This window comes from Anomaloglossus baeobatrachus, chromosome 6 (genome assembly GCF_048569485.1).
Source record: "Anomaloglossus baeobatrachus isolate aAnoBae1 chromosome 6, aAnoBae1.hap1, whole genome shotgun sequence".
NCBI classification, from domain to species: domain Eukaryota; kingdom Metazoa; phylum Chordata; class Amphibia; order Anura; family Aromobatidae; genus Anomaloglossus; species Anomaloglossus baeobatrachus.
This window is the reverse complement of record NC_134358.1, coordinates 550120454-550146080: the sequence shown is the minus strand read 5'-3', so window position 1 is coordinate 550146080 and position 25627 is coordinate 550120454. Positions and strand designations below refer to the sequence as shown.

The window sequence follows — 25627 nt, the reverse complement described above, 5'->3', positions numbered from 1 at the left end:
CCAATCTTGGAGCCATTGCACATGTGCGGGTGACATCATCGCTGACACGAGGTCACATGTCTCTGACACCTTCTATGCCGATTGGTCGCTGGTCATGTGCTTGTGACGTCTTGCTCGGTGATAGGCCAGCATGACGTCACTCCTGTCGTTCTGGCAGCGGATTGGCTCTGGTGTCCTCCATCTTGGATGAGGCACAGAGTCTATATAAGACCCTGACACACGCCGCATGGTGCTCAGTCCTCTTGGTTCATGCATATGAGTAGACGCTCTGTGCGCGTTCCTCTAGGCATTCCTCTGTCTATGCTAGGTGAGCGCTACCGGCAGGGTAGCGTTCTTATACCTTACAGCTTCGGCTGCTGTCCGTATCCTTACCTCTTAGGGGAGCGGACATAGGCAGGTGCCTGAGGCACATGGTCTGGCTGGGCCTTGTGATTCTACTCGTAGGTGGACGTTGCCGCTAGGGTAACGTTCCTTATACTGCGTCTGGCAGTTGTTCGTATCCTCGCACACTAGGGGAGCGAACAGAGGTAGGAGCTTTGTGCGGCTTACGCTGCTGTTCGTCTCTTTTGCACCACTAGAAGAGCGGACCTAGGCAGGTGCCATATCTAGTGGTTCGTGTCCTCGCACACTAGTGGAGCGAACGCAGGTAGGAGCTTTGTGCGGCTTATGCTGCTGTTCGTCTCTTTTGCACCACTAGAAGAGCGGACCTAGGTAGGTGCCATTTTGCACACATTGCCTTTGTCTCTGTGATTATTAACAGAGATCATTCCACACACCCTCCAAGTAAGGGAGGAATTGCTTTACTTACTTATTATATCCTTCTGTGAGTTAACAGAGGTATTGCACTCTGCCATAGTCTGCAGCAAAGTCTTTGCACGGTGGACCCTGACTGTCTGATACTCCTTTCGGTTATTATCAGACAGCCCCCCGTAACACCGGGGTTATCTATGACGGCCGGTACGTCTCGCCCCGGTTGTGCTCACTCCATGATAGAAAGTAACTCCACTCCGGGGTTAATGCTGTTTCCCTACAGACTGAAAGGAGGGTTAAAAGGGAACAGGAGGATGGGCGTGGTCGCCTAGTGTGTGAGGGAGTGAACACAACTCCCTGAGTATCTGCCGGAGAAACAAGTGTATGCTGTATAAGGACTTGTGATTTGTGCAATAAACCGTGTGCTGTGACCCTTGGTGCCCAGATCCCGTGTCTTCTGCTACGCAGCCGACCACGCTACCTCACATATGGTGGAGAATGCGGGCATGCCAGCCCGGTGAGGTGTAGCTTCCATTTCTGGTGACCCGGTAGCACATGTCCTGGATTCAAGCGGCTATACTACAGCCCAAACCCGGCGACGACATGGAGGACATACTAAAGCAGCTGGTTCAGGCCAATGCACGTCAGCAGCAAGCCTTGCAATTGCAGGAACAAAGACATCAAGAACAGATGGTTCTCCTGGCCAAGGCGATCCGTGCCGGACCGGCAGCAACAACCCCGGGACCGGGTGACGACGGCAGCGTCCGGAAAACGGTGAGACAAGCGTTGCAAAAGATGACCCCGGGGGATGATGTGGAAGCATTCCTGGCGGTGTTTGAGCTGGTGGCCGAGCGGGAAAAGCTGCCGACCCCCCAGTGGGCTGAGGTATTGTCGCCCTATCTGACGGGGGAGCCCCAAAAAGCGTACCTGGACCTCTGTACCGAGGACGCCATAGACTATGCGACCCTGAAAGCCGAAATACTTTGCTCGGTTGGGGGTGAATACCTATGTACGGGCTCAGCGGGTAAATCAGTGGTTCTATGAGGAAGCCAAACCCGTACGCTCCCAGGGCTATGACTTGTTGCATCTGGTAAAGAAGTGGTTGCAGCCTGACACTCTGAGCCCTGTGCAAATGGTGGAAAGGGTAGTGGTGGATCGCTTTGTGCGTACCTTACCCGTCACCATTCAACGGTGGGTAGGACAGGGCGACCCAAGTACCCTGGACCAATTAGTAGCTCTGGTGGAGCGGCATGTGGCTACGCAGGACTTGATACGGGACACTGAGACTTTGCGTGCCGCCCGTCGGTCCGGCCCCTCCAAGCCTCGGGCCAAGGACCCACCGCTGACACCGGTGCGGGAGTCCGTTACCGTTCCGTCTGAGGTCGCGCCCGCCATCCCTGCGGTCCGGAAGGCTATGTACCCTAAACGACAACTCGTCAAGGAGGTAACCTTCCCTATTAGATGTTGGCGATGCCAGCGGGTGGGACATATGGAGGCCCAGTGTCCACTCACCACGGAGCCCATGGATTGTGGGGTTACCCGGCGGGGTTCAATGTATGCTCAGGCGGTATATACCGCGGACCTTGTCTCCCCGGAAACTGAGCCCCACTTGTGCCAAATACAGGTGAATGGACGTCCGGTTACAGGCTTGTTGGATTCCGGAAGCTTAGTGACCCTTGTGCGATCAACCCTAAGGGCTAACATAAAGGCCACAGGGCGTACCGTGGGGGTGGTTTGCATACATGGGGACAGACGAGACTATCCCACGAGGGTTGTCACCATCACAGCACCCTGCGGACAGGTGCAACATGAGGTGGGACTTATGAACTCTCTTCCCTATGACGTGATCCTAGGAAGGGATCTGCCGTATTTTTGGACTCTATGGAAGGGGCCGCCTAAGTCCCTTCAGGTATTGGACCGTCCGGGACCTGAGCCCGACAATCCCGAATCCGGGACGCCTGCCGTAGGGGTCACCATGATAAGGACAGAGTGTGAACCCGATAGGTCACCCCTAGAGGTATTGGCAGGAGAGGCTGAGATGGTCGAGCCCATCCCGGAGTTGGAGGCGTCCCCGGATATGTTTGGGACAGCCCAACTCCAGGACCCTACGTTAATACATGCCCGGAGTCGGGTGACAGTGGTTGACGGGGTGGCACAGCTACCCGGTGCCCAGGTAAGGTACCCCCATTTCGCCCTGAAGCAGGATTTACTCTACCGGGTAGATGAAATAAGGGGCGTGGGGGTAGAGCAGTTGGTGGTGCCCCAGCCGTATCGCCGGCGGGTCCTCGACTTGGCTCATAAACACCTGATGAGTGGCCACCTAGGGGTCAAGAAAACGCAGGAGCGAATATTGCAAAGGTTCTATTGGCCCGGGGTCTTTGGGGAGGTAAAACGGTTCTGTGAAACCTGCCCGGAGTGTCAGCTTACCGCACCCCTGGCCCACTTTCGCAGTCCGTTGGTGCACTTACCCATTATAGAAGTCCCTTTTGAACGGATAGGGATGGATCTGGTGGGGCCCCTCGTAAAGTCCGCTCGAGGGCACCAACACATCCTAGTGATCGTTGACTATGCCACCCGGTATCCCGAGGCGATACCTCTCAGACATACTGCAGCAAAGCTTATAGCTCGGGAGTTGTTTGCTGTGTTCTGCCGGGTGGGGTTGCCCAAGGAGATCCTTACGGATCAGGGGACCCCATTCATGTCTAAAGTGACCAAAGAGCTGTGCCGGCTACTCCAGATCAAGCAGTTGCGTACGTCTGTGTATCATCCTCAAACGGACGGTTTAGTCGAGCGTTTCAATAAAACCCTGAAAACCATGCTCAAAAGGGTGATTTCCAAAGACGGGAAAGACTGGGATATGATGCTTCCCTATTTGATGTTTGCCATCCGAGAGGTGCCACAGGCATCCACGGGGTTTTCGCCTTTTGAGTTGTTATACGGGCGACATCCCCGGGGATTGTTGGACCTGGCAAAAGAAACCTGGGAGCAGGAGCCCACCCCCCATAAAAGTGTGATCGAACACATTTTAGGAATGCAGAACCGCATAAGCGCGGTCATGCCAATTGTGAAGGAGCATTTACAGGAGGCTCAGGCCGCGCAAAGCGGCCGCTACAATAGACAAGCCACCGTGCGGACCTTTAAACCCGGGGATCGGGTGTTGGTATTAATCCCCACGGCGGAGAGTAAATTCCTGGCTCAGTGGCAAGGCCCCTACGAGATAAAGGAAAGAGTCGGGGTGGTCAACTATAAGGTATTGCAGCCCGGTAGGCGGAAACCTGAACAAATATACCATGTCAACCTATTAAAACCTTGGCAGGAACGGGAAAGCCTGATGGTTGATTTTTCCCCATCTCCCTCCTCTTCGGGTCGTTCAACCCCGGCTCCAGCGCCCTCCGGAGAGGACGAACCGGAAGTAAGGATTGGAGAAGCCCTCACCAAGCAACAGAGGGGGGAGGCCAGACGGCTGGTTCAGCAGAACCCCGATGTCTTCTCCGAGCTGCCTGGTAGGACAAGTCTGATACGACATGACATTGTCACTGAGCCTCACCTGAAGGTACGCCTGAAGCCATACCGGGTACCGGAGGCTCGAAGACAAGCCATATCAGAGGAAGTGAAGACAATGCTACGACTAGGGGTCATCGAAAAATCCCGGAGTGAATGGGCTAGTCCTATTGTCCTAATACCAAAACCCGATGGCTCCTTAAGGTTCTGCAATGACTTTAGGAGATTGAACGAAGTATCCAAGTTCGATCTCTACCCCATGCCCTGGGTGGATGAGCTGATTGATAGGCTGGGACAGGCGCGATACTTCACCACGCTCGACCTGACCAAGGGGTACTGGCAGGTGCCACTGACGGAGTCCGCAAAGGAGAAAACCGCTTTTGTTACGCCGGAGGGTCTCTTCCACTATGTTGTCTTGCCTTTTGGGTTACACGGCGCTCCGGCCACATTCCAGAGGTTGATGGACTTGGTGCTGGAACCCCACCAGGCGTATGCATCAGCGTATCTTGATGACATCATTATTTACAGCTCCGATTGGCAGACCCACTTGGAACAGGTACAAGCGGTGGTGGACGCGCTCCGAACAGCCGGATTGACAGCCAATCCCAAGAAATGTGCGTTGGGGCTCACGGAAGACCGCTACTTGGGCTATGTAATAGGCCAAGGAGTGATTAAGCCCCAAATAAACAAAGTGGAGGCGATCCAGAAGTGGCCTAGACCCCTGACCACGAAGCAGGTTAGGGCTTTCCTGGGTATTGTGGGGTACTACAGGAGGTTTGTAAAGGATTTTGCGGGACTATCGGCCCAATTGACGGACCTTCTCAAAGGCAAGAAGTCCGTCATGGTGTGCTGGACTCCGCAGGCCGAGGACTCCTTCCGGGCCCTGAAGGGGGGTCCTGTGCGGACAACCCGTTCTTGTCAACCCTGATTTCCGGAAGGAGTTCATAGTACAGACTGATGCCTCTGAGGTCAGCCTGGGGGCAGTGCTGTCTCAGGTGGTTAAGGGGGAGGAACACCCCGTCACCTTCTTGAGTAGGAAGCTCACCCCTCCTGAGCGGAATTATAGCGTAGTGGAGAAGGAGTGCCTGGCGATTAAGTGGGCCTTGGAGTCCCTGCGCTATTACCTGCTGGGACGGCGGTTTCGCTTGGTGACTGATCACTCTCCGCTGGTCTGGATGAGGTCCGCCAAGGAACGGAATGCCCGGGTTACCCGGTGGTTCCTTTCTCTGCAGAACTTCTGTTTTACGGTTGAACACCGGGCCGGTAGGTTGCAGGGCAACGCCGATGCCTTGTCCCGCGGCCCGTGTTTGATGGCGGGAGTTCAACCCCGCACGCTTGAACTGAGGGGGGGGGGGTATGTGAGACTGTGACCGGGGTTATCTATGACGGCCGGTACGTCTCGCCCCGGTTGTGCTCACTCCATGATAGAAAGTAACTCCACTCCGGGGTTAATGCTGTTTCCCTACAGACTGAAAGGAGGGTTAAAAGGGAACAGGAAGATGGGCGTGGTCGCCTAGTGTGTGAGGGAGTGAACACAACTCCCTGAGTATCTGCCGGAGAAACAAGTGTATGCTGTATTGGACTTGTGATTTGTGCAATAAACCGTGTGCTGTGACCCTTGGTGCCGAGATCCCGTGTCTTCTGCTACGCAGCCGACCACGCTACCTCACAAGAGACATTCTTGATAAAAATCTGCTGCCATCTACCAGGATGATGGAGATGAAATGAGGGTGGACATTCCAGCAGGACAATGATCCCAATCCCGGCCGAGGAAACCCTCAACTGGTTTCAGAGAAAGAAAATAAATCTGCTAGACTGGCCGAGCCGATCACCAGAGCTGAATCCAATAGAAAATGTATGGAAGGAACTGAAGTTCAGAGATCATAGAAGGAGCCGGGACCTGCAGGATGTGAGGAGTGTGCAGAAGAATGGGCCAAAATCCACCTGAGCAATGCAGGCGACTACTTTCTCCATACAGGAGGCATCTTGAAGATTCATCACCACCAAAGGCTTCGAACAAAATATTAAATACATTTTAGTAAGTGTGTTCAATACTTTTTCCTTGTGTCATTTCTCGTTATTTGACATCAGTAAATTTATGGACATATGTGGTTGGATTTCTTTGCCTGCGTAGATTGGATGGGTTGTTACTTACACCTAGTGAGAAATGGATATTTATGGCACCTTTAGAAATATATTTAATTTGAAAACTGGTGACATGTTCAATACTGACTTCACCCACTATAAATATATCATGAATAACAACAAGAAAGAACATGATTAAAGCATAAAAAATGCAATTCAGGTAAAATCATGTGTCACAAACACAATAAACAGCTCTGGTAAAATAATAATATGATACAGGCAAGCACATAGACTCCGATAATAAAGTGCAAAAAAAGAACCAGGAAAATGTGTCCGAAAAAGAGCAAAGTTACAAATCAGGCGGAAACAAACTGAAATTTAAGTGAGAAATGGACCATGACCTCAACCCCTACGATCGTTTCACGGTCACCTTCTTCAAGGAATATAACGACTCTGGTGGTAAAGAAGAGAAGAGGGCACAGAAGGGGCAGGCACCAAAGGGGGGACATTTGGGGCAGGCACAGATCAGGGGTACAACTTCGATAGGCACAGAATTGGGGCACCACTGGGGAAGGCACAGAACGGTGGAACACCTGGGACAGAAGGGGGGGGACTTCTGGAGCAGGCACAGTCATAGGTACAACTGTAGCAAGCATTGAAAGGGAGTACACCTGGTGAAGGCACCGAAAGAGGAGACATATGATGAAGCAGGCACAGAATGGGGGCACATCTGGGGCAGGCACAGAATGAGAGCACAAGTGGGACAGACACAGAAAAGAGACACAGCTGGAGAAAACGCAGAAGGAGGAAATATATAAAGTAGGCACAGAATTGGGGCACCACTGGGGCAGGCACAGAATTGTGGAACATCTGGGGCAGGCAGTGAAAGGGAGATGTACAGAAAAGGGGCAAACGTGGGGCAGGGACAGAAGGGAGGGGACTTCTGGGGCAGGCACAGTCATGGGCACAACTGTAGAAAGAATAGAAAGGGAGCACACCTGGAGATGGCACCGAAAGAGGATACATATGAAGCAGGCACAGTATGGGGGGATACCCAGGGCAGGCACAGAATGGGCGGATAACCATGGCAGGCACAGAATGGGAGCAAAAGCAGGCACAAAATGGGAGCACAACTGGGCCAGACATAGAAAGGGGTCACACCTGGAGAAAACACAGAAGGAGGACATAAATGAAGCAGGCACAGAATGGGGGCAGATTTGGGGCAGGCATAGAACAGGGGCACAACTAGGGCAGGCACAGAATACGGGCACAACTAGGACAGGCACATAAAGGGAGGCAGGCAAAGAAAGAGGGAACAACTTGGACAGGCACAGAAGGACGGAGCTTCTAAGGCAGACACAGTCATAGGCACAATTGGGGTAGGCACAGAAAGGGTTCACAGAAGGAGGCCCAGAAAACACGAATGAAAGGAATGGATCCAGATTCCGATTGATCCTTAAAATTCTTCAAATTGTATTCATTAAAAATCCAGAAAAACACGAATATGTATCACAATTATAGAGGAAGACCAGAGGAGCAGGGGAAAAGGCAACGTGTTTCAAACTCAGCCTGTGTTCTTTGTCAAGCCTAAGAGGAATGAGGCCACCTAATGTGCAGGTACAAAAAGGGGGCCTACCCAGGGCAGGTACAGAAAGGGAGAACACCAGGGTCAGGCAAAGAAAGGGTAGACATCTGGGGCAGGCACAGAAGGAGGATGTACATAGGCAGGCAAAGAAATGGGGCACAACAGGGGCAAGTACAGAGAGGGGGGGCACCTGGGGAAGGCGCACAAAGAGGTCGTACAAGGGTAGGCAAAATAATGGGGCACACTTCTTGCAGGTACAAAATAAAGGCATGTACAGTATGGGGCAGGCACAAGATGGGGGCATTCCTGGGGAAAATTCAGAAAGGGGGAGCACCTAGGGCAGGCACGAAAAAGGGAACACCTGGGGCAGGCACATAAGAGGAGCGCACAATGGCAGGGACAGTTCGGAGGCATAATACAGGCTTGCACATAAGAAGATAAACGCATGGCGGGTACATACAGGAACATAATGCAGAGAAGGTAGATTAGACAATAGAGGCTCAGAAGACAGTACACCTGGGGTAGGCACAGAAAACGTCTCTCTGTAAAGCAAATAACATGTTCCTGCATTACGGGGAAACCCCATTGATTTGATTGGTGACTGTGCAATACTTCATTTCTCCTGCGGAGGCGCTGTAGGAAAATTGAACACTTGATGTTGACTTTCTTAGATAAAAGCTGTGATAATGCTCAAACAAAAATAGATTTCCAAAAGTTGACAATTCCTTTAAGGCTGGGATTTCGTCTTAAAGCAGCTACAAATCTGTATGGCAGTAGATTATGTTGCCATTATATCATCTATATAACATCTTACAGACGTTTTTTGCTAATCTGAACAGAAAACACCTCAGATTTCTTCCATGATAAACCCAAATAGATAAAATACTTCCAGAATTTTTGAAATCACCATTTATTGTTCATTTTACAAAAACCTTATTAATATCTTGAGGAACAAAAGACAGAATTAAATACAAAGACTCTTGCCGCTGACGCGATTCACATTTTATTACATTCGCTGCTGATTCTGACCCAGTTTTTTGTAATTCTATTTTTTTTATTTCTTTTTACATTTTTCTACAAGGATGTTAATGATATTGGATGGATTTACTTCTTACTTGGAAGGGTTCCCATATATTTGCATATAATTGCAAGCATGACTTCATCCGCACCGGCTCCGATGGAGAGCAGCCTGGAGTCTCTGCAAAAAAAAGAGAAAATACAAGTAATTATGGGGATGTTACAAGTTAATTGTCAGCACAGTTAAAAAAAAATAAAAATTGAAAGGAAAAAAAAAACATTTTGAATCTGACAAATGCAAAGTGCAATCTTCCTCGCTTTCCATCAGGCTGTAATTAGCCTTTTCTCTGCAACTGTTCAGAACTCTTAGGGGTACTTTGCACGTTGCGACATCGCTACTGCGATATCATCATCAAATCGAAAGTGACACACATCCGGCGCCGGTAACGACGTCGCAACGTGTAAAGCCTAGATGCGCCGATAAACGATCGCAAAAGCGTCGTAAATCGGTGATCTGTGGTGTCGGACATTTCCATAATGTCGCACCAATAGGAGATATGATGTTGCTCCTCGTTCCTGTGGCAGCACACATCGCTGTGTGTGAAGCTACAGGAGCGAGGAACATCTCCTTACCTGCCTCCACTGGCTATGCGGAAGGAAGGAGGTGGGCGGGATGTTTACGTCCCGCTCATCTCCGCCCCTCCGCTTCTATTGGCCGCTTGCCGTGTGACGTCGCTGTGACGCCGCACGACCCGCCTCCTTAGGAAGGAGGCGGGTCACCGGCCAGAGCGACGTTGCAGGGCAGGTAAGTGCGTGTGAAGCTGCCATAGCGATAATGTTCACTACGGCAGCTATCACAAGATATCGCATGTGCGACGGGGGCAGGTACTATCGCGTTCGGCATCGCTAGCCGATGCTACCGATGTCGCAACGTGCAAGTAACCCCTTAGGCTATGTGCCCACGCTACAGGATTTATCGCGGATTTGACGCGGATTTTGACGCGGATTTAGCGCGGATTTGCCGAAAATCTGCAGCACAGCTACTCCCCAGCCATTTCAATGGCATTTTGGAAATGCTGTGCCCATGCTGCGGATTTTTCCGCTGCGGATTTTGCCGCGGATTTTGATGCGGAACAAACTGCAGCATGTCAATTGTTTGGTGCGGATTTGGTGCGGATTTTCTGTTTTGAATGGGGAAAAAAAAAAAATAAAATCCGCATCAAAATCCGCGGCAAATCCGCGGTAAATCCGCGGTAAATCCGCGGCAAATCCGCGGGTGCGGATTTGCCGCGAAAGTTGCGGATTTTCAGGCAAAAAAATCCGCAGGGACCTTTTACTGTGGACACATAGCCTAAGGCAGTAAAAACAACTAAGAAAAAGGGAGAGAAGGGGGAAGAGGGGGATGGAGCTGCAGTCTCACTGCCTGAGCAGGCGTGTAAAAGTCATAATGTGAAAGGGGAGGGCAATCAGCAAAGTGAGGCAGTTGATTGGTCAAAGCTTACAGCACAGTTACAGAGAGAAAACGAACATTTACAGAGATGATACTGAAATGGTTCATGGTTGTTTGGTCTATGTATACACAAACATGACAACTACCTTGTTTTCCCGAAAATAAGCCCTATCATGATTTACAGGATTTTTGGAGTATGCTTGTGTGGCGCCCCTGAGGCTCTGGTCAGTACAGGATACTGCACTCCACTTAGGGCGTGGTGCTGGTCATGGATCCAGGGAAGGTTGGTGCCAGTTTCACCATACACCACCATACACACACTAGGGTTGCCCATTCCTCACTGGGGACTGGGCTAGGGTCGTGTACAAAAGGGGTTGCCAACAGTGTGGCATTTACAGGATGCCATCACAACAGGGACCTCAATCCACTAGCTTAGGACCTGGGTAGGGGGAGGAGCAGCCACCAGGGGGAGTTAGTCACACACAGTTTTTACAAGAGTGCTCCAGCAGGAGTGACAGTGAGCAGATGTCTTTCCTGGTAGCTCCTGTGGGACATAAGTGTTTTATGGTCGTGTCAGTTCTCCTGGGACCAGCGCTGTTCAGGGTGCAGCACCCTAGGGTGGTGCAATTTCACGTTGCATCACCAGATTTTGCCGGACAGAGAGTTCCATGCTTCTTCCACCACACAAGTTTCCAGAGCCAAGTAGCACCTAGAATTCCAGGGCCTAGATCACAGTCAGACTCAAGAGGATCCATGCTACTGGCATAGGGAACAGTACTCTACCTAGTACGGAAGGGACTCTAAGTGCTTCAAGCCACAGGGACCACAGACTACCGCACCGGTTTTAACCTTCCATGGATCTGGGATCGACTAGAGCCCATTACGGCAGTGACCAGTGCTACTGGGCTGGCCACTGAAGTTGTCCTTACTGGCGCCGCCACCCAGCACCTAGGCGCAAGCCGCCAAAACCTCCCCTCTTCATCCCCCCGAGGCCCTCTCCGCCTGTGGGGAGTGACAGCATCTCGGCTGCCATCACACCTGCCCCGGCAAGGAATTCTGCAGCGGCGGCTACTCCTTGGCCACAAACCACAGGTGGCGTCATGACAAACTTTCCCAAATACCTCGCTTCCCCCACCATTTACTGCACGCCTCGGGGCAACAAAACCGGGCAAGGCCACCCGTGACATACCCTGACCCGATCTGAAACGGCCCGGCAACGAGTAGTTTTACCACCTGCCCCGTGGGGCACTACACTTGAAAGCTTGCTCCAAAAATAAGCCCTAATTACATGCAGGGCTGGCGTTAGGAGTCAATCGGAACAATTTCTCAGGGCCTCCCACTCTTAGGGACACCAACATTTGTATTCCAAGGTTAAGATTATTTAAGGACCTTTGGTCACTTCAGTCATGTAACCAAAGGTCAGGGCTAGCATTAGGGGGGAGCCAAACTGAAGAATTTCTCCTGGCCCCCCACTCTCTTACGGACACCAACATTTGTATTCCAAGGTTAAGATTGTTTAAGGACCTTTAGTGACTTCAGTCATGTGACCAAAGGTCTCGTAATGGCAGGAGTCTAAAAGGACAGAACAGGAGACAGGCTGGTATGCAGTAATGGCATTAAGGAGAAGGGAGAGAAAACTTGGCAATTTCAGAGAGCCCCCATTCTCCAAGGGGTCCAACATTTATATCCTGTCGATAAGACTACTTAAGGACCTTCGTGACATCACATTATGGAGACACACCATACATGTAGTTGCAGCAGCTCCCAATTCCCAATACTAAATCTACAATAGGGCCTCATCGGATATTGATCATTTGTAGGATCAGTCTCTTTTTTTAAGGCAAACGTAGGCCCTAAAGTAAGGCCAAACTGGTGACTGATTCCCTTTAAGGGATTTTCTTATGAATCCCACCCCATATAGGGCACAATAACATTCTAAAGAAATGTTCCCTACTCTGGACCCCACAATAAGTCACAATGGAGAGCCACTCTGCATCAGCGGCTCCCCTTCTGGCGGACGTGGGATCTTTATCTGAATGGCCGAGCCACCATGGAACGCCTGGTTGCCTCCAGTTTCCTGGCAAAATTGTTTGCCAAGGTTGCTGGAAACAGGCAAACAAATAATCAGATTCTTAAGGGAGATTTCTTTTATGAAGCCCCACAACCCTATAATCATAAATGTATTGATGGAGTCATAGGTGAATTATAATGAGGGCAATTTGGGCTACTGCCTGGGGCCACGCTCTCCAAGGAGGTCCATGGCCAGATTGCCCTTATTATAATACTTTGTCTTCTGCCAATGGTGGTGCACATCTCTGAGCGGGAAGCTTTCTGCCCATAAATTGTACATTTTGTAACCCAAGAAGAGGCATTAGTTTGATAAGGACTCAACAATAAATGGTCACCTTGCCGTTGGCTGTTGGGCTTATATAAAACTGGCCATTTATGTGTGCAAAATATCTCAAGTTTTACATGTTTTTCATAGCAGTAATTCATGTCTATATTCCCATATTCATTGTTCCACATTTCTTAGAACTACAGATTGCAACTGTCTCCTTTTTCCTTCCTGTGATAATGTCCTCTGTCCTTGGCCCCCTCCTGTTATAATGTCCTCTGTTTTCGAATAATGCGCCCCATCTTCCTGTAATATTATCCCACAGCCCAGGCCAATGTCCTGGATCCTTCCTGTAATACTGTTCCCTTCCTGTAATCATTTACACATCCTGGGCCTTTTATAGTAATAATGTCCCCATCCTGGGTCACTTCCAGTAATAATGTCCCCATCCTGAACCCTTTCCAGTAATAATGTCCCCATCCTGGGCCATTTCCAGTAATAATGTCCCCATCATGAACCTTTTCCAATAATAATGTCCCCATCCTAAACCCTTTCCAGTAATAATGTCACCATCCTGGGCCCTAACTGAAATAATATCCCTTTCCTGGGTTACTGCCAGTAATGATGAACCCATTCTGGGAACTTTCCAGTAATAATATCCCCATCCTTGGCCTTTCTTGTAATAATGTCCCCCATTGTGGGCCCTTATTGTAATAATGTCCTCCATACTGGCCACTTGCTGTAATAATGTCCTCCATCCTGGCCCCTTGCTGTAATAATGTCCTCCATCCTGGCCCCTTGCTGTAATAATGTCCTCCATCCTGGCCCCTTGCTGTAATAATGTACTCCATCATGGCCCCTTGCTGCAATAATGTCCTCCATCCTGGCCCCTTGCTGTAATAATGTCCTCCATCCTGGCCCTTTGCTGTAATAATGTACTCGATAGTGGCCCCTTGCTGTAATAATGTCCTCCATCCTGGCCCCTTGCTGTAATAATGTCCTCCATCCTGGCCCCTTACTGTAATAATGTCCTCCATCCTGGCCCCTTACTGTAATAATGTCCTCCATCCTGGCCCCTTGCTGTAATAATGTCCTCCATCCTGGCCCCTTACTGTAATAATGTCCTCCATCCTGGCCCCTTACTGTAATAATGTCCTCCATCCTGGCCCCTTGCTGTAATAATGTCCTCCATCCTGGCCCCTTACTGTAATAATGTCCTCCATCCTGGCCCCTTGCTGTAATAATGTCCTCCATCCTAGCCCCTTGCTGTAATAATGTCCTCCATCCTGGCCCCTTGCTGTAATAATGTCCTCCATCCTGGCCCCTTGCTGTAATAATGTACTCCATAGTGTCCTCTTGCTGTAATAATGTCCTCCATCCTGGCCCCTTGCTGTAATAATGTCCTCCATCCTGGCCCCTTGCTGTAATAATGTCCTCCATCCTGGCCCCTTGCTGTAATAATGTCCTCCATCCTGGCCCCTTGCTGTAATAATGTCCTCCATCCTGGCCCCTTGCTGTAATAATGTCCTCCATCCTGGCCCCTTGCTGTAATAATGTCCTCCATCCTGGCCCCTTGCTGTAATAATGTCCTCCATCCTGGCCCCTTGCTGTAATAATGTCCTCCGTCCTGGCCCCTTGCTGTAATAATGTCCTCCATCCTGGCCCCTTGCTGTAATAATGTACTCCATAGTGTCCTCTTGCTGTAATAATGTCCTCCATCCTGGCTCCTCGCTGTAATAATGTCCTCCATCCTGGCCCCTTGCTGTAATAATGTCTTCCATCCTGGCCCCTTGCTGTAATAATGTACTCTATCCTGGCCCCTTGCTGTAATAATATCCTCCATCCTGGCCCCTCACTATAATAATGTCCTCCATCCTGGCCCCTCACTATAATAATGTCCTCCATCCTGGCCCCTTGCTGTAATAATGTCCTCCATCCTGGTCCCTTGCTGTATTAATGTCCTCCATCCTGGCCCCTCACTATAATAATGTCCTCCATCCTGGCCCCTTGCTGTAATAATGTCCCCTGTCCTGTCACATATTAAAAAAAAGCAAATGGTTCTTCTTACCTGTCCTCACTTCCAGGGAACTGTGTTTTTCACTATCTATATCCTCGGGCGCATATTCAACTGAAAATAGCGCTGGTGTTGATGGGCCACCCGAGTCAATCCCTGTCTAGCTCCTCCTATCATAGAATTTTAAAAGCACCAACTGTCATCTCCTGTCTCAGTAATGGGAAAAGCTGTCTACACTGAATACAGATTTTACCTGTAAATTGGCAGCAAAAGATCACTCTAGGCAGAGAAAGAAGAGAATTTCTCTGATAAGATATATTACAAAGTTTCCTATTTTCATGTGTTTTATTGATTTATGAAATAAAAATGAAAACGACGGCCACTCTTTAGATAGTGCTGATATTTTATAATAGTATCAGCCGCTCCCCCCGACGGCAGACGGAGGCGCTCGTTATAAAGCAGTTACAAGATATTCATTTCATGTCCTATTGCTACGCCAGACACAAAAAGCCACGCGGGGTCTTGTCGAGGTCACAGCTTTCCGGAAATGTACAAAATGTGAAAAGAACATTTAATTATTGGAAAAGAAAGAAGATCCAAATCTCCTGACCTCATCCGCGTGTCCTGTGATAAAAATGAGTCTCGTCGAAAACATTTCTTATTTATTACAAGTGCCGTCTGCAATCACGGGCGCCGAGGTCGCAACGGGCAACGAAACTCCCCGGAGTGTCATAATAACAATAAACAGGTGGAATCATCGAGTTATCTGCAGTTAAAAGAGATGCAAATATTTGTGTAGTGCAGCACAACGGGTGACGCGGCTCAGCGGGCGACTCCGTGCCTGGCACCACCTCTATGGAGGTATTTAGGAATGTATCACGAGCTGAGATACTGCCAGCAAACCCCAAACTGTATCATAACTCGTGCCATTGTGCAACTGGGATCGAAACGTGGAATTTCACCTTTAAAGGATCTGTCATGGTCTGAAACCTGATCTAATAACGATACGCTCCTCCGAATTATGGACCGCGGTCCAAGGAAACGTGGAAATTCCTAAACTATATTACAATATTAAAAGGAGTTCTCTGGAGAATTCCTCCTTTAAAATTAAAGATATCACAAAGTACCTCCCCGCGACTGACAGCAAATGTATAATATTCCTACAGCGCCACCACTGGAGAAATGATGTATTACACATTATCCATTCACATGAGTGGGTTTCTTCATTCTCTATGAGGCTTTTTCTACTAATCCTATAGATAATTTATGGAGTGGTGATGTGTGTGGATATTTGACTTTAGCTCCATTTCGATCAGTTTTAGGGATCGGTGGCAGCCCAAAAGATTGAGCCACCAGCCTTTGGGTAGAGGAGAACGTACAATCTTTGTACAGCCTCTTTTAATGGGTTGTCCGAACATTACCAGACCTTTTAGGAATGAATCAGGCCCGACTGATCGTCATGGGTCTCATTATTCACATCCCAGCCTGAAATGATTGGCTACCTATGTGTTAAACCACGTCCTGGTCCACTAGAGTAGGAGCCATTGATGCTTAGTGGCTAATCGTTCTGCTCATGGACCTGAGAATGGAATATCATCCCATCTATATCACATTTTTATTAGGGTTGTTTTTGTAAGTGAAGAAAGGTGCGGACGTCGGGCCATGAGGGCTCCTCACTCCTTTGCCAGAGAGCCGGTGTTTGTAGACCGCTTCGGGCGGGATGTGCAACACTTATTGTACTCTTCAGGACAGCGTCCACCACACCGCAGCCAGTCGCCATAATAGATGTAGTACAATAGACTCAGATAGACAGAGGACACTGGAGAACTCACCTTCACGACAGACATGGCCACACTTATCTGGTTTTGCTTCTGTTGCCATTATTTCCCGGAGTACTCTGTCTGGCCTATCCTGCTGACTGGGACCAAGTCTTCCAGCTGCCGAGGCCTATGCCTCTGCTTCCCCCTGTTCTTCTCTCCACAGCTACCTGTGGTCCTCTCACTGCCTCAAACAACATCTAGGCTCTCGACTTCCTTAGGCCTGTCCCAAGGAACTCTCTCTCTCGATGTCCGTCTAGTCCCTTGACTCTTATAAGCCCGTCCCAAGGTGAGCTGTAGACTCAGGACCCTTGGAGGATACCTCCAGGTTCCCCAACGAACCCAAGTTACAAGGTCACGTCCTCATTCCAGGAAGCCCACTGCAGAACTCCTGCCTTACAGGCCTGTCGCAACAACCAACCCTCTGGCCATTTGTCACTTCACCCACTTTCTTAGGCCCATCCATAGGAATTCTCTCTCAAGAACATCCGTCTAGTCCTTGGGCTCTTCTAAGCCCGTCTCGAGGTGAGCCTTAGGCTCTGGACACTTAGAGGATACCTCCGGGTTCCCCGATGGACCCAAGTTACAAGGTCTTGTCCTGACTCGAGGATCCCCTCTGAAGAACTCCTACTGTAGAACTCTACCACCAACCCCCTGGCCATCTGTCACTCCTCCCGCCTTTATTCTCAGTTCCCTCTGTAACCAAAAAGTATGTGATACTGCTATATCTATTACTAACAAAGTCTATCTACATAACATTCCTATACTTACACAAGCATACAGTTGACCTTACCAGGCCTCAGCGCTAGGTGGCCTTGGCCGCTACACAGTCTCGGCTCTGCTACATCATGGAACCGCATCCTCCCGCATCCGCACAATTCATATAAAACACACTCAACACAATATATATACAAACAGTATAAAGCTCAGTATGAGGGGGGGGGGGGGGTAACATGATGACCACCTCTTACATAAGAAAACACCTTGAATTTTAAATAATCTCTAAAGGGAACACTGCAGGCAAAATATGAGCATTGTGTTTTGCCAAGGCCAGAGAGGGTGGAGGGTGGCACAGGGGGGCAGAGAACACTGGAGAGAGAAGCTCCGCCCACGCAGAGCCTGCACTAGACACAATGTATCAGTTTTGCCCTGAGGGTTCCGTTAGGGGTCAAAGGTCATCATTATCCAACTGATAAAAAATCACAGCTGTATAAATATTCCCGGCCTGGCATCAGAAACCATCGGACTTACCTATAAAACCTGCTTATCTGAACCTCATTTGTGAATCCCATCCCTCCCCAGAACTGGAGGCAGCTGTCACTCAACTCTCTTGCCAAACGCCCGGCCTTCAGCTTGGCCATGGAAGCCAATCTGGTGACGTCATTTCCATCAATATATAAACCTACAAGAAAGCGTAAAATACGAAATAATTAAAAAAAAACAAAACAATAAGGCCCAATATATACTGTATTGTGAATGCATAAAAACAAATTAAATGTATTTTTGATCATCAATTTTTAATAGTTTTTTTTCCATATCACTATGTATATGATAATATATCTAGTATTTTTCACCTTGACCATTCAGCCTAATACGTTACTTGTTCTTCCTCTTCTTCACATGATCATTAGCAGCAGTAGAGGGACTCAGATCCTACCTAATTACAGTAATACATTACTTTAATTAGCATGATCTGATAAGGGCAAAAATAAATGAGACGGGAGGGTCAGGAGGTGAGCTGTGACATCACATATTGTGAATGGAGGATCATGTATAATCTACTGTATATAGAGGAGTTAGCAGTCATTGTACAGAAAGAGGGGGTGAGCTGTGACATCACTTATTGAAAATTGTGGATCATGTGTTATCTACTGTATATAGATGTGTCATCAGCCATTCTACAGGAGGAGGAGGTAAGCTGTGACATCACTTATTGTAAATTGTGGATCATGTGTTATCTACTGTATATAGATGTGTTATCAGTCATTGTACAGGAGGAGAAGGTGAGCTGTGACATCACTTATTGTAAATTGTGGATCCTGTGTTATCTACTATATATATATAGATGTGTTATCAGTCATTGTACAGGAGGAGGAGGTGAGCTGTGACATCACTTATTGTAAATTGTGGATCCTGTGTTATCTACTGTATATACAGTTAGGTCCAGAAATATTTGGACAGTGACACAAGTTTTGTTATTTTAGCTGTTTACAAAAACATGTTCAGAAATACAATTATATATATAATATGGGCTGAAAGTGCACACTCCCAGCTGCAATATGAGAGTTTTCACATCCAAATCGGAGAAAGGGTTTAGGAATCATAGCTCTGTAATGCATAGCCTCCTCTTTTTCAAGGGACCAAAAGTAATTGGACAAGGGACTCTAAGGGCTGCAATTAACTCTGAAGGCGTCTCCCTCGTTAACCTGTAATCAATGAAGTAGTTAAAAGGTCTGGGGTTGATTACAGGTGTGTGGTTTTGCATTTGGAAGCTGTTGCTGTGACCAGACAACATGCGGTCTAAGGAACTCTCAATTGAGGTGAAGCAGAACATCCTGAGGCTGAAGAAAAAGAAAAAATCCATCAGAGAGATAGCAGACATGCTTGGAGTAGCAAAATCAACAGTCGGGTACATTCTGAGAAAAAAGGAATTGACTGGTGAGCTTGGGAACTCAAAAAGGCCTGGGCGTCCACGGATGACAACAGTGGTGGATGATCGCCGCATACTTTCTTTGGTGAAGAAGAACTCGTTCACAACATCAACTGAAGTCCAGAACACTCTCAGTGAAGTAGGTGTATCTGTCTCTAAGTCAACAGTAAAGAGAAGACTCCATGAAAGTAAATACAAAGGGTTCACATCTAGATGCAAACCATTCATCAATTCCAAACATAGACAGGCCAGAGTTACATTTGCTGAAAAACACCTCATGAAGCCAGCTCAGTTCTGGAAAAGTATTCTATGGACAGATGAGACAAAGATCAACCTGTACCAGAATGATGGGAAGAAAAAAGTTTGGAGAAAAAAGGGAACGGCACATGATCCAAGGCACACCACATCCTCTGTAAAACATGGTGGAGGCAACGTGATGGCATGGGCATGCATGGCTTTCAATGGCACTGGGTCACTTGTGTTTATTAATGACATAACAGCAGACAGGAGTAGCCGGATGAATTCTGAAGTGTACCGGGATATACTTTCAGCCCAGAATCAGCCAAAGGCCGCAAAGTTGATCGGACGGCGCTTCATAGTACAGATGGACAATGACCCCAAGCATACAGCCAAAGCTACCCAGGAGTTCATGAGTGCAAAAAAGTGGAACCTTCTGCAATGGCCAAGTCAATCACCAGATCTTAACCCAATTGAGCATGCATTTCACTTGCTCAAATCCAGACTTAAGACGCAAAGACCCACAAACAAGCAAGACCTGAAGGCTGCGGCTGTAAAGGCCTGGCAAAGCATTAAGAAGGAGGAAACCCAGCGTTTGGTGATGTCCATGGGTTCCAGACTTAAGGCAGTGATTGCCTCCAAAGGATTCGCAACAAAATATTGAAAATAAAAATATTTTGTTTGGGTTTGGTTTATTTGTCCAATTACTTTTGACCTCCTAAAATGCGGAGTGTTTGTAAAGAAATGTGACAATTCCTACAATTTCTATCAGATATTTTTGTTCAAACCTTCAAATTAAACGTTACAATCTGCACTTGAATTCTGTTGTAGAGGTTTCATTTCAAATCCAATGTGGTGGCATGCAGAGCCCAACTCGCGAAAATTGTGTCACTGTCCAAATATTTCTGGACCAACAGTAGATGTGTTATCAGTCATTGTACAGGAGGAGGCGGAGGGGAGCTGTGACATTACCTATTATGAATGGTGGATCCTGTGTTATCTACTGTATATAGATGTTTTATCAGTCATTGTACAGGAGGAGGAGGTAAGCTGTGACATCACTTATTGTGACTGATGGATCCTGTGTTATCTACTGGACATAGAGGTGTTATTAGTCATTGTACAGGAGGAGGAGGTAAGCTGTGATATCACTTATTGTGACTGATGGATCCTGTGTTATCTACTCGACATAGAGGTGTTATCTATCATTGTACAGGAAGAGGAAGAAGTGAGCTGTGATATCACTTATTGTGAATGGTAGATCCTGTGTTATCTACTGTATATGTAGGTGTTATAGTCATTGTACAGGATGAAGAGGAGGTGAGCTGTGACATCAGCTATTGTGAATGCTGGATCCTGTGCTATCTGCTATTATCTTACCGTTACTACTACTAAATTACTTTTCAAAAAATAATATATATATATATATATATATATATATATATATATATATATATATAGTACAATTATCATAAAGTCCTGATTTAAACTATAGATTTTTTCCTGATGACATATTCCCTTTAATAAACAACTACAGTCCTACATGATCCAACTAGCAGCTATGTCTGGCTTTAGGTAAGAACTCACCGATCATCCGATAGAGCAGAGACCTCAGGAGCTCCACCTCGGTGCTCAGCTCGGCCAGACGAAAGTGTACCACCTGGTTATTTAGCAGCGGCTGGTTGAAGAGTCTCCTCTCACTTGTGTACTTCACAGTTTCGTCTATGAGGTTTTGCATTGTAGTCAAAACTGAGGAAGGAACAATAACATGTAAGAAAATTCTTATGATATATCATACCGTGCTCGTGTGCATAATATTCCTATGGCCATCCTAATTTTCTAAATAGCTCCATTTTCTATATAAGGTAGTGTTTTTTTGTGCTTGGCAGAGTGCGACTGTTTTTTTTTCTATTTTTTCATATACAGTATATATACAGTACAGACCAAAAGTTTGGACACACCTTCTCATTCAAAGAGTTTTCTTTATTTCATGACTGAAAATTGTAGATTCACATTGAAGGCATCAATACTATGAATTAACACATGTGGAATGAAATACTTAACAAAAAAGTGTGAAACAACTGAAAATATGTCTTATATTCTAGGTTCTTCAAAGCCACCTTTTGCTTTGATTACTGCTTTGCACACTCTTGGCATTCTCTTGATGAGCTTCAAGAGGTAGTCACCGGAAATGGTCTTCTAACAGTCTTGAAGGAGTTCCCAGAGATGCTTAGCACTTGTTGGCCCTTTTGCCTTCACTCTGCGGTCCAGCTCACCCCCAAATCATCTCGATTGGGTTCAGGTCTGGTGACTGTGGAGGCCAGGTCATCTGGCGTAGCACCCCATCACTCTCCTTCTTAGTCAAATAGCCCTTACACAGCCTGGAGGTGTGTTTGGGGTCATTGTCCTGTTGAAAAATAAATGATGGTCCAACTAAACGCAAACCGGATGGAATAGCACGCCGCTGCAAGATGCTGTGGTAGCCATGCTGGTTCAGTATGCCTTCAATTTTGAATAAATCCCCAACAGTGTCACCAGCAAAGCCCCCCCCACACCATCACACCTCCTCCACCATGCTTCACGGTGGGAACCAGCCATCCATTCACCTTTTCTACAAAGACACGGTGGTTGGATCCAAAGATCTCAAATTTGCACTCATCAGACCAAAGCACAGATTTCCACTGGCCCTATGTCCATTCCTTGTGTTCTTTATCCCAAACAAGTCTCTTCTGCTTGTTGCCTGTCCTTAGCAGTGGTTTCCTAGCAGCTATTTTACCATGAAGGACTGCTGCACAAAGTCTCCTCTTAACAGTTGTTCTAGAGATGAGAAGGTGTGTCCAAACTTTTGGTCTGTACTGTATACATACAGCATGTATCATATATATATATATATACATGTGTGTATATATATATATATATATATATATATATATATCTATATATATATATATAATATATATATATATATGTGTGTATATATATATATATATATATATATATATATATATATATATATATATATGTATATATATATATATATATATATATATATATATACATATATATATATAAACATTTGAATGATAAAAGAGATAAATTAGTAAAAATCCTGGAAACAGTAAACATAATAGGAATTTGATGTTAAATATCTGGTATTACCTAGGAGTGACTGCTATTTTAATGTTCAGGGTCATTTCTTCGATGTTGTATTTTATTTTTTTTTCTAATTTTGATTTCAGGTCACAGGAACTAAAAATAAACAAGTTTGAATGGAATTAAATTCTACTAGAATGTTACAAAAAATGTGCAGATTTTTTGTGATTTGATTGAGTTCAATGGCGGTCCCTGGCCACCATTTTTCAGAACCATTGAGACCCATCAAAAAAAAAAAAAAAAAAATTAAAATCTCAATATTCACCTAATGCGTACCTTTCCAGTTCCTCCTCTCCTCACTATCATGCGTCTGGTTCTCTTCTAATCTTCTGATTGTCCGCTGCTCGCGCTGGAATCCCTGGACTTGTCGTGCTCAATCGGGACTTCCGACTTTCATGAGGCCCAAGAGGGTTTTGTGCATGTGCGTGGAAGGAAACGGCGCACGTTGTGACATCATGACAATGTGACTTTCCATCCACTTTATGCAGAACGCTCCTGGGCACCGTGAGAACCAGAAGTCCCGCTTAAGCATGAGAGGTCTACGAATTCCAACGGTGGGGGATCCGACGATGTAGCGAGAACCGGACAGGTGGCGATAAGTAATGAACAGGCCTTAGAGCTGAGTGGTTAGGTGAGTATAATGATTTTTCCTAATTTTTTGTATATATCTTAAGTTCATTACGTTCTAGGGTATTGAGAGGACCAAAAGCATAATAAGGGACATTCAATCAGAAGAGAATAACTTTTCTGCAAATTAATGGGGGAAAATGCGCAACAGGCAAATTTGAATCCTGCCTGATCCGCTCATCTCTACTTCAGAGTATTAAATTGATGCCTTATCCTTAGGATACGTAATCAATGTCTGATCAACCAGGGTCCGACACCCTGCATCACCACCGGTCAGTTGTTCTCAGTGCCGGAGGCCGGAAGTGCTCAATTGCACAGCTGTCCCATCCTCTGATAGGGGTTGCGGTCGGGTACTGTACATCCTTCTCCTATGGATTTGAATGGAAAGTGGATGAGCAGTACCTGGCCGCGGCCTCTATCAGTTGACGGGGCAGCTCTGGAACTCAGCATTTCGGACCACCTGCTGCCACCGGCACCAGGAACAGCTGATCAGTGGGGGTGCTTTGTGTCGGACCTGAACCAATCAGACATTGATGAATGATCCAAAGGATACTTAGTGAGTTGATACACACGGCACTTCTGGGGGTGGTGATTAAGTAGGGTCCAAAACCGTCTCAAGTAGATGTAGAAACTTGGCACTCAAGATAAATGTGAACAGTGGTCTTTTATTGAGAAGAGCTTGTAAGACCAGCACAAGCACAGACGTTTCGCCACATAGACAGCGGTAGACATCGCGTCATATCTGACTACGCCAGTTGCCAAATTGCTATATCTTCTGAGGACCCCCTGCGCGCACACCGATGAAGGTCTTTGACCGAAACGTCTGTTCTTGTGCTGGTCCTAAGAGTTCTTCTCAATAAAAGACCACTATTCACATTTATCTTGAGTGCCAACTTTCTACATCTACCTGATCCTCAGGATAGGCCATCAATGTAACACAACCCCTTTAACCATAAATAATAGTTTATTTCTCCTTTGAGTGACTTAAGGGGGCTTTACACACTACGATGCTGAGCGCGAAAGCACCGGCCCCCGTCGTGCATGCGATATCTGGTGATCGCTGCCGTAGCGAACATTATCGCTACGGCAGCGTCACACATACTTACCTGGTCGGCGTCGTCGCTGTGACTGCCGAACAATCCCTCCTTCAAGGGGGAGGTGCGTTCGGCGTCACAGCGACGTCACCGTGATGTCACTAAGCGGCCGGCCAATCAAAGCGGAGGGGCGGAGATGAGCGGGACATAACATCCCGCCCACCTCCTTCCTTCCAAATTGCCGGTGGACGCAGGTAAGGAGATGTTTGTCGTTCCTGCGGCGTTACACACATCGATGTGTGACGCCGCAGGAGCGACAAACAACATCGTATCTCCTGATGTAGTGACATTATGGAAATGAACGACGTTACACAGATCAGCAATTTTTTACGCTCTGTGCTCATTCACCGTCGCACTTAGGATTTACATGTTGCGATGTCGCTACCGGCGCCGGATGTGCGTCACTAACAACGTGACCCCGACGATATATCGGTAGCAATGTCGCAACGTGTAAAGCTCCCCTTAGTCTCTAGATCTACCCAGAGTTTTCTATGTGTAGATGTATGACACTCCATGACTCTGGCTAAGTAGGTGGAAAGTCTGTATTTTTCATAGCCCAGGAGACCAGGATCTCCCATGTTTTTAGGTTTTATTAGTGTTAAGTGATTACCGTAATTCCCTATCCTCTGTTTTCTCATCCAAACTTTTTTTAATTTTGAAGTTTGTGGGATTTTTATTGTTAAAACTTGTAATAGATACAGTATATCTTGGGAAGAATTATCATTTTTATTAAGTTGATTTTACCTAACCAAGAGATGTTAGCCGAGCTCCACGAGGAAATGTCGTCTTCTATTTGGTTGAGTGATGGTTTAACGTTCAGATCGCGAGGATAATGAATTAGTCAGTTTGGTCCGCAGATACGAGGATATAGGTACACAGAGGTTTGGGTTATGTTCTACGAGTCTTCTATATTACAATTTAACAAATCTGATTTTCAGAACTTTTCTTTTTTAAGTTTGATATCGAGCTGAAGGTTTTAGTAGCGTTTTGATTGAATGTCGGTGATTAGTGAGGAGTAATGATACATCCACTATTTTACGCTCTATCTGTCCACATTTTAGGCCTTTAACTCCTTACCGACATCCTTGGTGCAAGTCGGTAGCGGGTGTATGGAGTGGGCTAATGGAATTATCTTACCCCATATCTGTTCAGTGCCTGTGTGAAGCGGCACTCTGCCTGCGACTTTTAACTTGTTAAATACCGCTATCAAATCCTGATAGTGGAATTAACAGGGCACCGGCATGGGGGTGTGCCATTCTATGCTCCCAATGGCACCCCCGTTTCGCCGTTACAGGCCGCTGATGGGTTTTTA

General features: G+C 47.1%; 1 protein-coding gene across 1 annotated transcript in view; it reads right to left on the bottom strand.

The window, feature by feature from the left end:
* Positions 1 to 8815: 8815 nt before the first annotated feature.
* The window catches only part of LOC142244599 (putative acyl-CoA dehydrogenase 6), a 147925-nt gene continuing 131113 nt past the window's right edge, over positions 8816 to 25627 (bottom strand). The window contains exons 8-10 of the mRNA XM_075316855.1: positions 21029 to 21190; positions 17806 to 17956; positions 8816 to 9119 (exon numbers count right to left, since the gene is read on the bottom strand). Of these exons, the coding sequence (XP_075172970.1) occupies positions 9026 to 9119; positions 17806 to 17956; positions 21029 to 21190 (407 nt within the window). The 3' untranslated portion in view covers positions 8816 to 9025. The remainder of the gene's footprint in view (positions 9120 to 17805; positions 17957 to 21028; positions 21191 to 25627) is intronic.